This window comes from Conger conger, chromosome 17, assembly GCF_963514075.1.
Source record: "Conger conger chromosome 17, fConCon1.1, whole genome shotgun sequence".
Taxonomy (NCBI): domain Eukaryota; kingdom Metazoa; phylum Chordata; class Actinopteri; order Anguilliformes; family Congridae; genus Conger; species Conger conger.
This window is the reverse complement of record NC_083776.1, coordinates 18,894,230-18,908,013: the sequence shown is the minus strand read 5'-3', so window position 1 is coordinate 18,908,013 and position 13,784 is coordinate 18,894,230. Positions and strand designations below refer to the sequence as shown.

The following is a 13,784-nucleotide window of genomic DNA, read 5'->3' as shown; positions in this document are numbered from 1 at the left end:
TTTTCCAAATTGTTTGCTGGGTAAAAATAGTGAATTATTCAGTGACCGATTAAACCTTTTGAAGATTAGGTTTGCTCATTTTTATTTTTATTTTTTTATTCGGTTAGTGTTCTAGAACCTGCTCTCAATTAGCAGTAGTGATATTGACATCAGCAGTTGAGAACATTCTCATTGCATATTTGTGATCTTACACCTTGAAGGGTTAAAAGGATGTTATGCCTTCATGAATATGTAGTGCTATAAAACTATCCGTTAGGTGCTGATCTGCTGGACTCTTATCAGGAGTTTTGTCCAAGGAGCTAGGTTAAAAAAATTATAATAGAAATAAAAAAAGGGTTTTTGTGCATCCACAACTTATCTTGAGGGTGTGATTTGGTTCCTGATGTTGTTCTGAAATATTTGAAACACACAACAATATCTGGAGGATCTTCACCTCAAGGGACCAACCTTAGATCTACTTATTCGCTTGGTTAAGGTTTGCAAGTTTACACAACAAAATATAATTCATGAACTGTCAAGCCTATTTGAAATCGTACTTGCTTCATAATCTCTAAATAGATGGCTATAATGTCAGCATGATCTCATGTTATGGCATTTCCTGTCAGTAGTGAAGTAATATTAAAGGGGTAACATGGTGGTTGATCACACTTTCTATGTTTTTATATGCAATTTGCACAAGGAGGCATTGAAAAAGCATGATAAAAGTATTAAATATGTCCATCCTTTAGTTTTGGAGAAGTAAGCCTTTTAAATGTATCGTTCTATTTTCAACCGGTTGAGAATACTCTCCTGGTATTGCGTCACACAATGATAACCACTCCCCTTATCCCTCCCCTATAAGGACTATTAGACTATTTCTGGTTATATTAATTTAGCTAGCTAGCTAGTTTGCGTTCTAGCTTGTGAAAATTCGCCCAAGATGAGTGCTTGATGGAGGTAGCTATGGTAACAAACAACAATGTGTGGATAGCTAATTGACAGTTCTCATTACCATGCCCAGAAAGTTTGGGTGAACTTTTATGATGGGAAATTTAGGCTTAGAAAAATAAGTATTTGAAAATGCATTTAAATGACTGAATAATATAAACAAATATGCTTGTTTATGCCTAAAGACAACTGGCAAGTGTCACATTCAACCACCATGTTACTCCTTTAAATTGTATGAAGATTATCTCTAAAACATTATGGTTTTGTTATTATTGTTAAATCTGATGAGGGTTGGTCGTTTGCATGGATGGTAAAGCCTGCCCTTGTACAAAAAAAACATGAATTAGATTATCTGGCCATGATCGCTCTAATTATAGCACACTGGAAGACATTGTAGATTATTATCAAGTATTAATATGTCAGTATGTCTGTGGAAAAAATGTGGATGTTGAAGTCTGGCTTTGCAAGATTCATAACCTCCAATACAACCATTTTAAAATATCATTGCAAAGTAACATTCCTGCATTTATATTATAGTGCAAGAATAAGGGGCACTCCGTTTCATCACGTTGGGAAACGAATACTGGAAAGTAGGACTTTGGGTCCTCCAATATGGCCATTACACAGAAAAATGCTGGGGGTGGGTAACGCACATTTATTGGGCCAGGTGTGATCTGGTCCGTAGGGCCTACCACTGTTCATCAAACTGCCTTTATGGGATCTGCTGCCTCACGGTTGCCAAAGCAACATTTCCAAGGGGAGAATATTTTCCCATGAGTGAAATTAAATCCTGGAAGATACCCCTACATCCCCCCCATGTAAACACACACGCACACACATGCTCACACATGCTCACACGCTCACACACGCTCACACACGCACACATGCACGCACACGCTCGCACACGCTCGCGCACGCACACGCACACACATGCTCACACACGCACGCACATGCGCACACGACTCCCAGCCCAGTCTATGCTCAGCCTGTATTGTGGGGCCAATCGCTGCTCTTGATTAATGTGCCGTTTGGGACCCAGGAATTGCCCTTCCTTCGTCTCGTGCACACCTCCAATACACTCGCCCACGAAGCCACTGCTGCCCAGACTCATGACCCTCGTGCACTTTACTGCAGGGAGGCCAGATCACATATCTCCGCTGCTTATCAAAGCTTTCATAAAAACACTTTTCTAATCGCCTTTCTCTGTTTTGGTTGCCGTAGCACAAGGACAATGCGTATGTCAGGACACTAGACAGATAATGTAGCAGGAGAAGGAACTACCACTAATTTGACTATGATCTCTACTTCCCCCTCCATACACTGCAAATAAAAAAGCAATTATGAGACTGAGAAACTTGGAAAAAACAGTCAGAGACATAGGCCAAAAAAGAACTGAAACAAACTGTTTGTAACAAAAATAAGAGAGTACTGGTTGTATGTTTCTGATCATTGCACTGCTGTTAGATGAAGCATCCTCCAATGCGTGTGGAGGCATTTCATTGTGTGTGAGCAGATAAGATGCTTCTGTATTCTTCTGAATTAATTCTGCTACTGCTATCAGCAGGTACATTATCAATTAGTTCATGTGAGCCAGTAGCTGTGGCAGCCATACATCCCCAAACTAGTACACCCCCACAACCACGTTTCACAGATTACGGGGTGCTTTGGATTTTGGACAGTTCCTTTTGACCTACACACTTTCCCCTTGCCATCACTCTGCAGTTTACTTGAGCTTTGCATCTTGCAGTGTAGCCTCTGCATTTCTGTTTGTCTCGTCTTCTGCAGACAGTAGTCACATTCGCACCTGCCTGTTTCTGATTTGTTGGACAGATGTTTGGGGAGGGTTTTCTTCATTATGGTGAGAATTCTTTAGTCATTGCTATAGAGGTCTTCCTTGGCCTACAAGCTCACCCGTATTCTCTTCATAGTTATCTTTCAAAGAGCATATTTTGGTATGCCTATTGTTTGGCCTATGTCTCTAACTTTTCAATCATAATTCCATCCTTGAATGTCATTGGCACAACTTTGGTCCTCATGTTGACAAACGCCAATAACAGACTCAATTCAATCAGAAGGCAATTCATTCAAGACTCAATACTGAAATCTTTCTTATAACTGTACTATTCCTGATTGAAATATACATGTGTAATCAGAAACGGCTGAAGTCAAAATATTGACGTACATACCCACATGTACGAAAACCAAATCCTCCGATGTACTGAAATACACAGCCATAAGAACACAGGTCCAAGGACCTTGCTTTATGCCAGAAATGCTTGATTGGGCTAGTTATGGAAGTATTTTTACAATATTGTGGTCCATGAAGAAGTGATTGTTGTCAAGGTCCACATTTTTTATGGTAATGGAGGACATTTCAATATTTTATTTTACACGGAATATTTAGTATAACCAGAGTTATCTGTTCCTTCAGGGACAATGGAATACAACTGGGTTGTATTTCATTAAGGGGAGGTACCATAGGTGAATACGTGTTTCAGTTAGGAAGTTCTCGTGGGTATGAGGCGTCAGTGAATGTGGGGAGGGCTGAGCGTTGCTACGGATCTCTAATAAAACCACTCCTTTCTTCCTTCTCCACCGTTTGATCCTGCCACTCCTTGGATCTCCTCTGCCCTCGATTCTTCCCAACGCCGTCGTTCGGACCTACCTGTGCTGGTGTCTGTATTAAAAAAACAAAAACAAAAACAATCCCAACACAAACATTCTTTTCTGACCGACCATCGATCATTGGACTGGACTGTGAATGTGCTGCTTAAAACACGGCCCTGTAGCGCAATGATAGATTTCCCCAGAGTGGCGGCCCTCCCCCTTTGGGTACACCCATGGGCGGCCGACCGGGAATGGAGGCCCAGCAACAACAGCAGCAGCAGCCACCACAACAGCAGCAGCCACCACAGCAGCAGCAGCAGCAGCAACAGCAGCAGCAGCCGCCACCGCCCATGGTGGGGGCAGTCCCTGTGGGGGTGGGCGGTGCTGGGCCCGGGGGTTTTGGGAGAGGCAACCAAGGCGGGGCCAACTTTGAGGGTCCCAACAACAAACGTCGCAGATACTGAGCTGACGTGTATAGAGCACCTTCCTCGCTTGAATTTCATCTCACTGCTACTCTATGGGCTTCTTTTTTTTTCTTCTTTTTTTTTTTCTGGAAGGTTTCTGGCTAATTTCTGTTTGCTTAAATTGCAGATGGACGTGAGCCAAGTTCAGTAGTTTTAATGGTAGAGATTTTGTTACATGAGAAGGGATTTAAAAGCAACCTGTACACATAGAAATGAAAGCAGTGTCCAAAGGGCTTTGATATCACTCTGCCGATCTACAGCCCAGTTTGGCCCCAGATGATCACGTGGTTATCTGCTCATACTTTAAATGTGAAATGATTTAAATCCAGCATATCTTCAGTTATAGATTACTGCCATTGATATTACTTACTTTTATATTGTGTAGTGTTTCCTTTAGCTTTTAACATTTTCCTTTGATTAGTGTCGTTGATGGATATGAGTACTTTCTTGTGTTTGTGTAAGCCTTAGTCTTTCAGTGTTAAACTGCATGCCCATACATTGTTCCTTCTGATTGCGGTTACAGGTTATCTTTAAAATATTCTGAATCGTGTCGTGTTCTGAAGAATTCTGGCATCTGAAATAAAACAATTGAAATGCTCACCATGTGCAATGATTTATATATAATTCATATTATAGAATATGTTCCATAGTCTGTCTGTTGACACATTTTATTATTGTGTGTTGACCATTAGTATGATTTCTTTATTGCAGAATTGAAACCTTTTATTTCATTTTAGAAGGCTTAGATGATGAGGTTTAGGTTTATTTCTTTATTAAATCCATACTTCTAAGCAAGTTCATAATTAAGTAATATATATCTTTTTTTTTTTTTATCCCCATCTAAATTCCCTTAGTTTTTAATGTAAACGTTTGCATGCGGATGATGATACTAATAACGAGTTGTAGATGGAGAGATAATTAGCCAATTACATTCCTTATTTAAATATTGAACCTAGGGCATGATTCCTTGCCCTACAAGCCAGGTTGAAAACTTGTGAAAGTGTCTTAGGGTCATTAGTAACAGTTACTTTTAGAAAGCTTAGATGATGAGGTTTAGGTTTATTTCTTTATTAAATCCATACTTCTAAGCAAGTTCATAATTAAGTAAAATATATCTTTTTTTTATTTTTATCCCCATCTAAATTCCCTTAGTTTTTAATGTAAATGTTTGCATGTGGATGATGATACTAATAACGAATTGGAGATGGAGAGATAATTAGCCAATTACATTCCTTATTTAAAGATTGAACCTAGGGCTTGATCCCTTGCCCTCCAGGTTGAAAACTTGTGAAAGTATCTTAGGGTCATTAGTAACAGTTACTCAGGACCTGTGTAACATCTGAACCCACTAAATTAAGTGTTCATTTTTATTTATCATGTTGTGGGACTGCTGGGTGGCGCATGCTGGCAAGGCTCTGTTCTCGTGTGTGGACGTGCCTGACGGTTTGGTGTTTCATCTGGACCATGCCAGTGCTAGGTTGCACTGAAGAGTAGGGAAGATATTCGGAATGAGCTGTTTACATGGCTCCTGAGAAATATTGTTTTAATACTGTTTACATGCAGTCTTGCATAGTCAAATGAAACAAGATGGCCACATAACGTCATGACCCTTATGCTATTTATATACCTTTTAATATTTTTTGAAGTATGATAGTTTAGCTTAGTAACGCCTGTGCTGACCTTAAACAACACCCTCAGGTTGTATGTGTTGCTGACTTGTGAAAACCAGGGTTGAGATGGATTTTCTGAATAAACTGCAAACATCCAAATTGTGCTCCAATAACCCAAGTAATACTGGCATATGGCACATGTCTTCTTCGGATTATGCCTCATTCCGAATAAATCCTTATTCTGGTTATTTAATCAGATTATGCCGAATAAGGCCTTATTCGGGTTATTTAATCAGAATATGCTGTATCCTATCCGTATGTTGATTGGGGTATTGTCTTAAGCCTGATTCATGCTTCCTCAGGCAGCCTCCTTATGGAGGGGCCGTACGGTATTGCCCGGAGACTCCGAATGGTGGTTGAATTGTTTCTGTTTGTCGGGGATAGCAGTGCGTGCTGGAGAGGCGATACAGTGGCTTTGTTAGACAATAGGGAGCGCGGCGTATGGTTAAAAAGAATTGCCGCCGTCTTCTCTGCGCCAATGGAATTTCCGGAACCACCAAACTGCCCCTGAAAGGCTGAGGGATGAGGCATGAACCAGGCTTTATTCTGAAAAGTATATGAATGTGCATGTAAACCCCTGTTCCTCAATTCACAGTCCTCGAGGGCTGAGAACTGCTGGTCTTATACCCTCCCTTTACCTGGGAGTCCTGTGTGAAGTCAGACTGGCCAATCAGCAGTACAAATTTTTCAGTTAATTCCCTGGGATAAAAGAAAACCAAGACTGGATCTGGATTCGAGGACCAAATTTGATGATCCCTGTTGTAAATGTGCCTGGTGTCATTATTTACCAGCTTTGCCTGGTTCTGTCAGGTGCCCTCAGTCTGCCTGCGCAAGCTGCTCATAATGTCTTCCGCTACTCTGTGGCAGCTGTTGATTGGTGGACTGCTGAGGCTTTGCATCATCAATTGCAACGTCTACAATTAAAGTTGCATTAATTTGAATGAACACTCAAATTGTGTGTTCCAATGGGGAATTCCAAATTCCAAAAAGAAGGGTTTAAAAACTTCAATAAATTGTACAACCATTCAATGCTGCGGCCAGTAGTCTTTTTTTTCTTTTCTTTTAATTTTTGACCTGTGTTTAGATGTGGTCTGTGTCCTTACGCTTTATATTTAAAAAGAAAATACAGATGAATGTATAATTATTCACATCTGACTGTGACAGGGTGCCCCATACCGCTGTATGCCCTGCTGCTACTGAGGTGTTTAAAGAATGGTGATCCTCATGGTGATTTTAGGACCGTTATGCTAAACGTCCCATATTGTGGAAAATTACATTTTCCTTGCTATATGGATTATGAAGGGGTTGAAGGTGCAATAGAAACACTGTGAAAATGCACATTCACCAAATAAATCCACACAATCTGTATAAAATTTCTTTGCGTTTAAACGAGCCATTTAGACTTCTGCGAACTTCTGACATTACAAAGATACACTGATTTGCTTTAGCGCGGAACACCTTGTTGCTGGAACAAATTCAAGTGCTCAGCACAGATTGTGTTCAGTTTGTTGGAGCTAGCCAGCCAATCAGAAGAGACATCAATAAGCCTTAAAGTCACTTAAAACTGGGCTGGAGAATGGGCATGTAAAACTAGGCCTCAGGCTATCAGGACATAAAACAAAACCCTGGGAAGGTATGCAATATGCGATCTGAAAAATAAATCCTATCCTGCATATTTCTTTTTTGCATTCATTTAATATCTTTTTTTATGAAAATTCTCCAGTACCCCAGGTATGTAAAACAGTCCAAAAAGCTTAAAGGCATTTCCGTTTATCCTACCTTTATCAGCTACTACTTTATTTACTACTGCTATTCGTTTGTAAACTAGAAATTGTTGGCTAATGTCTCGACTGAGCTACTGTATGATCGTGGCAAAAGAGCTGCAAGCAAGCTGTATCCAGATGACATGAATTGCAAGCAGGTGTTAATATGATGACATTTTGTTTTTTTAAGGGGGGGTGGGTGCTGCAGTATATGCTGTAGTGCCATCTCTGAGGTGTCTTTCTGAAAATCTGACTACACAGCTCTGAATATTACGCACACCTCTGACAGCTACCTCAATTGAATTCACTGGCTACTGGAAGAAAAGTGATTTTCTGTTTACTGTATTATGGAGATGGTATGCAAACTTGGTTGGCTAACCTGATTGGCTAATATTGATAAATGTTCTTATAAGGTGTTAAATCACCTTTATCGGGTTATGTATTGCGTGATTTTTAAAGCAGTAACATGGTGGTTGAATGTGACGCTTGCCAGTTGTCTTTAGGCAACAATGAAACAAATGTGCATAATTACTTAAAGTATTTTAAAACAAATTTTTCTAAACCTAAATTTCCCACTTTTAAGGTTCACCCAAGCTGTCTGGGCGTGGTAATGAGAACTGTCAATTAGCTATGGTTGACAGACCGTGCCCCCACTTTTGTTGTCTGTTGCCATAGCTGCCTCCATGATACACGCTCATCTTGGGAGACTGAATTTTGACAAGCTAGCTAACTTAGTATATCAACTAAAAAAGCAAACTAGCTAGCTAGCTAACGTTACCTAGCTGAATATAACCAGAAATAAAAGCCAGTCTAATTTTGAGTGAACCTAACATTAGTTAAATATTTGTATTGTCTTGCCTGTAGGCCAGCGACACGAACTGCATGGATCGGGTAGTGCTTATCCTTGTGTGACGCACTATGAGGAGAACATTTTCATCCGCTTACTTCTTCAAAACTAAAACACGGACATATTTAATAATTTCATTTTGTTTCTTCACTGTACTCTTGTTTATATATTGCATATAAATTGGATATAAAAACATAGAAAGTGTGACCAACCACCATGTTTCTCCTTTTTATGATATATGTCCTGTTATTTTTTGTTTGTATGTGTGTATGTGTATCCAAGCTATGCTTCCTCAGCTACACATTGATTGCTATGAGGTAAATAGTGGAATCTAGTTACTTTATTATTTTTAATTGAACTAGTTTAATGTATTTCTAATGGTAGCTTATTCTAGCTCTGCTAAAACATAGCTTGCACCAAGCTGTCATTTTTATCTATGTAGGCAGGCTCCAGTGTGTGTGTGTGTGTGTGTGTGTGTGTGTGTGTGTGTGTGTGTGTGTGTGTGTGTGTGTGTGTGTGTGTTGAGCTCTTTATAAACTCATCCCTGATCATTCTCTATGTTTCCCATTTTGTTCCCTTTAATTCTCACAAGCTGTCTCTCTGATAGAGCAGTATGGCTTGGCTATGGCTGGTTGCCCATAATGAGGCATTTTATTTTAGTCAGTAGTGATTTCCTTTACACACATTTTTTCTTTTGTGCTATATTTTTTGTTCTATAATAATTTTTTCATAACTGTGGTGTATTATTCTTGAAAATTTCAGAAATATTCAGAACCATGTTTGCGTCAGTCCAAATATTTGTATAATTATTCCGAATGTGCATTTCTCATGAATTTCTCTGGTGTAAGCAACATTCAGCTAAATTTCTGTCAGATTGCTCTGTAGTGATATATTGAACTCACATTAAACTTTGGAGCAACAGTAATCTTTGCAACGGTGTTCTGAACAAAATTTGACCTCTGTTTATAGACCCATTATACCAGTAATTTTTAATAGATATCCTACTGGACCCATTATGGTGGAACTGATGTGTGTATTAGCAGACCCTTGTTCAGCTACGAATATTATTTATATGTTTGCTCATTCAAACTAAACTGCTGGAAATTATGAAAATACAACAAATTGAACCGCCTGTGAATGCTGCGCGTGTTTATGCAAAGCAATTCAACCCCAAATACTTGCAAATAAAGTAAAATTCTGCCGTTTTTCCTCATCTCATAAAAGGAAAACATTTGGTGTGCAGCTCGGATAGGACATATCCATGTCTCAGTTTTTGTCCTGTGCATTGGGGTTTAATTAAAGGAATACACCAACACTTTGGAAAATATACCTTTTTGCTGACTTAACCAGACTTTAGATTTTAGATTTAATTTTCCTTTTTGTGCATTCACTGGCTGTTTCTATGTTGGCATAACCCGTTGGCTTGGCATAAAGACAGTAGCCAGTTCGACTCCGCTTCGATGTTGCTTTAAGGTGTATTTCTTCCCTTTGAAGGACGTAGGCTACTGACTCCTATCGGCTTCAAGTCTTTATGCTAACATGTTATGCTAATGTGAAAAACGAACCAGTAAATGCACAAAAAAGAAAATGAAATTGAACATCTCGTCTAAATTGAACATCTCTCTAAATGAAATTGAACATCTCGTCTAAGAAATTGAACAGCTCGTGGGTAAGTCGGAAAGGTATATTTCCAAAAATATATTTGTTTTATTCCCTTAAAGGTGTATATTCTGACTCCTCTTTGTTTAAAGGAATTGGAAAGACATGAAACGTGCATCTAAAGCAGACCAATAGTTTGTAGCCTATTCATGATTGGCAATAATGTTTGTGTTTAAATGAAACAGGCTAATTGGATACATTTAATTTACTGATCAAATTCACTTGTACACTTGTGATGGACCTCAGACTTCGTGAAAGTGTGCTAATCTGTTCATACCACTGAGGTTTATGTGAATGGTTTAGTTAGTTATTAGTGTAATAAGTACAGTGTCGAGTGATATCAGATACCTCGGCTATGAGAGATTGTTTCCCAGTTATAAACTGGTATTTTGGCAAACATTGTAGTTTTTTAAAAGAAGATCAGAAAAAAAACCCTGGCTGCTGCACTAACATATAGTATTGGTGATACACTGATGGTAGGCTTATATTGTCAGTGGCACTTTGTATGAGTTCATAGGAATGGTACCACTGCTCCTCTTGGCTGTCAAGCCATTGTACTGTATGTTCCTTACTTATCCACCTGGTGTTGTGTGCAGACTTGCTGCTGAACCTCAGTGGTTTTACCAGTGTGTCACCAAAGGAGGGCTATATACCACTTAGCAGTCTTTCTAGTCACCATCTACTTTTGTAGGTCTTTTGCATGTCTGAAATTGAATACATATGTATTTTATTAACATGCTGATTACATGCCTTTTGATTCCAACAAAGTGTGTCCTTTTTTGTTTTTGTAACCGTACATTCTAGCTACTGAAGAAGTCCCATCTATAAGGGGTTACTCTTTTTGGGGTGTGAGGTACAGTTCCTCAGTGGGATCACGAGATGAAAGGTTTGTGACTGTCCTTAAACTAAACCTCGTCCCATGCCTCCGATTTTGCATATGCTTGGACATAGTAGTTGTATGGCAAACCCACAACTGTTCTGCATTATTCAAGATTTAACAGTATAGTGGAACTTGGCATTTGATTCCTATGCTGCTTGCTACATAAGCATGACTGATTTGACGTATATATGTTCCTACAGCCATCTTATTTAAAATGAGTGCATTTCAGTTCCTGCGTAATGATGGAAACGTTATTTGCGTAACACTTTTCTCCCATTTGCAGCTCATGGTGTGTTTTATGGGATCAAAAGAGCACGGGAGTGTAAAAAAAACAATGCATGGTAAAGCCTAACAATGACCGTGCACCATGGAAAATAGCATTGAACTACCATAAGTATTTGAAACCACAAATTTGCGTAACAATTGTCATAATGTATGCTTTTTAATTGATTGAAAATGCACCTGTATGAAAAAATGAAATATATATTTCGTATATCGCTCACTTTATATATTAATATGCGAGTAAAATTCTAATTTGTTTCAATGAAATATAAAATATGTGGAAAGGGTCTACAGGCTACATCGTATTCTTTAAGTTATTGTTTACTTCAATTAAACCGTCCCTCAAATTCAGTTCAGTCTGTGATTTGATAACTGAACTCTTCATGACGCTGCATGTCACTCTTAAGAAGCTGCCCATTCGTTCGTTATCAACAGTTTTCTCCTGAGACACTTCATGGACTCTTTTCCTTAACTCTTAGGATCGGAACAGATGAACAGTTGAACAGATTACACTAAACTGTTTACTTTTAGCAGAAATATGTTCCTTGGGTATTTAAAAAGCAGAAAGATTTATCGGCAATAAGAAATAAGATTTGTCATACTAGATATGGAAATTGATATGAAAAAGATATGGAATGAACGTCCATCTTAATGCATAATGCCTCTTAATGTTGGTTTGGCTTCCACAGATTAAGGCTTCATACTATTTAAAAGTTTTCTGAATATTTTAACCGTGATGGAACATAAAAGCTTGCATTTCTTTTCCTGAGCAGTGCAAAAGAATATGTGTCAATAATAACATTTCTGTTCTGTGCTGTTTAAGTTCTGAAAACGTTTCACCCTTACTACTTCATACTATTTCATACTTACCAGCCAAACCTGCTTTTATGCCATTTTTGATGCGTTAGTTCTGTTCCTTTGGTGCAACATATTTCCAGATATCTTACTGCCAGACATGATTCCCCATGGAATCCCTGATCAACTTCAATCCACTTGTAAATTTCATCCTGGTATTCTGTACAGCAGGGAATCTCTACTGAAGGTTAATTCTTCTCCACAACAAAACGCATTGGATGGAAGGTAAACATTTTTATACCTTTTTAAATGTAAAGAAACTAGCAATGGGTATCTTAAGAATCTGTGTTTACAGTTACCGTGTGTATCTTCCGAGTAAGGCTGATCCTGGGATTGAGTAAAATTTGCTGAATTTTTAAAGCACCTGTGCCTCTTTTAGATTTCTAAAGTCAGCCTTTGGATGCAGCACGTCTATGATACTGTCTGTACTCCTTCAGGTGTCAACATATTGTTCATTAAAACATTTAAATAACATGGTAATACTTTAAATTAGGCATTTTATATAATTACATGTGTCTGTGTAGTATGCTACAAAAGGCTGTATTCTGCGAAGCAGTACTATCTACTATGTTCTGTGTAATAGCCAACATGAACAATGATTTCTGTATATTGCTGTGCAGCTCATTACAGTAATTTTTAAGTCCATATGTAATTGGGGGCTGCATACTCCTGAAGAGGCTGGAAATGCTACTTTCAGGATGCCCTACTATATTGCACATTGAGTTTCATGTCATTCATTTACAATTTGTGGTAAAAGACACTGCAGGGACTTTTTCTCATATTTATTATTAATTCAGAGTTAATTCATTTTGTGAATAAAGAGTACGTTGTGCCAGAAAATGGCTGTCTCCAGTCAATAGATGTGTAAAGTTGAGTAAAATATTAATAATGAGGGAAACCAAGGCTGCAATTTTAATGTGAATTTATACATTTTATAGTAAAATACAGCTGAAACAAATGAAAAGCTGGTACAAAGGATGCTGTATACTGACGCATACTGTAACCATTTGAAGAGTAGGTTTTACCTTAATTTTAGTTCTCGCCGCTCTATAAACTATACTGGTTCACTCCTGTACTCCAGCACAGTACAATCTTTAGGATTCAGCTGCAGTCTGTGACTAGCTGGTGCTTATACACATCAGATTTGGACATGATTGAGCTAATTAAATAAGTTGCTGAAGTTGAAAATTCCGAAACCCGTAATAAACCTGAATGTTGAATTCTGAACATTCTAATCCCGAATTTGATCGCACAATTTACCCTTTTCAGTCCCAAGCCCAATATGAATTGGCTCCAATCAAATCACACCTTTGGTTGAGAAAATTGAGAAAGTTGAGAAATTTCAATTTCAACTATAATATATCAGTCATTTTGATTGGTTGAAAAGGTATCAGGGCGAGAGTGCCATATGGCACTCCTGGGATTGAAAGGGTGGAAACTGCTCCAACACTGACGTCATTAAACTCAACATCCTGGGTAGTGACATTTCCTAGAATAGCTACATTAAATTTTCAACAGAAATTTATGCATAACTCATTGGTTGCTGCCACATCTGTTCAGTGTGAATTCTACATGTGAGATTCTGTGATGGCAGGGCTCCCTGCTTTGGCTTATTTCTGGGATTGGATTTATGCAGATTCAGCTCAGTTTCAGAACATGCTTAGGCATATACTGACTTTCATATCTTCCCTATATCATTTTCTCCAGTCTTAAGATTTGTTTCTTGGTGAGAAGTTGTGCACTGCATGGCATAATGTGAGCTGGATGTGATTAATAAATCAACATGAGTACACTTTCCAAAGACCCTCTTCATATCATAGTGTTGAGCAG

General features: G+C 38.6%; 1 protein-coding gene across 3 annotated transcripts in view; it reads left to right on the top strand.

The window, feature by feature from the left end:
- pspc1 (paraspeckle component 1) overlaps window positions 1-13,784 on the top strand; it is a 43,148-nt gene that overhangs the window by 27,627 nt on the left and 1,737 nt on the right. The window contains exon 8 of one of the 3 annotated variants that reach the window (XR_009705852.1): window positions 3,717-3,857. The exons of 1 other annotated variant lie outside the window; for it this stretch is intronic. Coding sequence is in view for 1 of the 2 variants with exons in the window: in XM_061225637.1 (XP_061081621.1) it covers window positions 3,717-3,998 (282 nt within the window). In the remaining variant the exon portion in view is untranslated. Of the gene's footprint in view, window positions 1-3,716; window positions 4,599-13,784 lie in introns of those variants that run through there. One more of the 3 variants, XM_061225637.1, reaches the window with a different exon arrangement.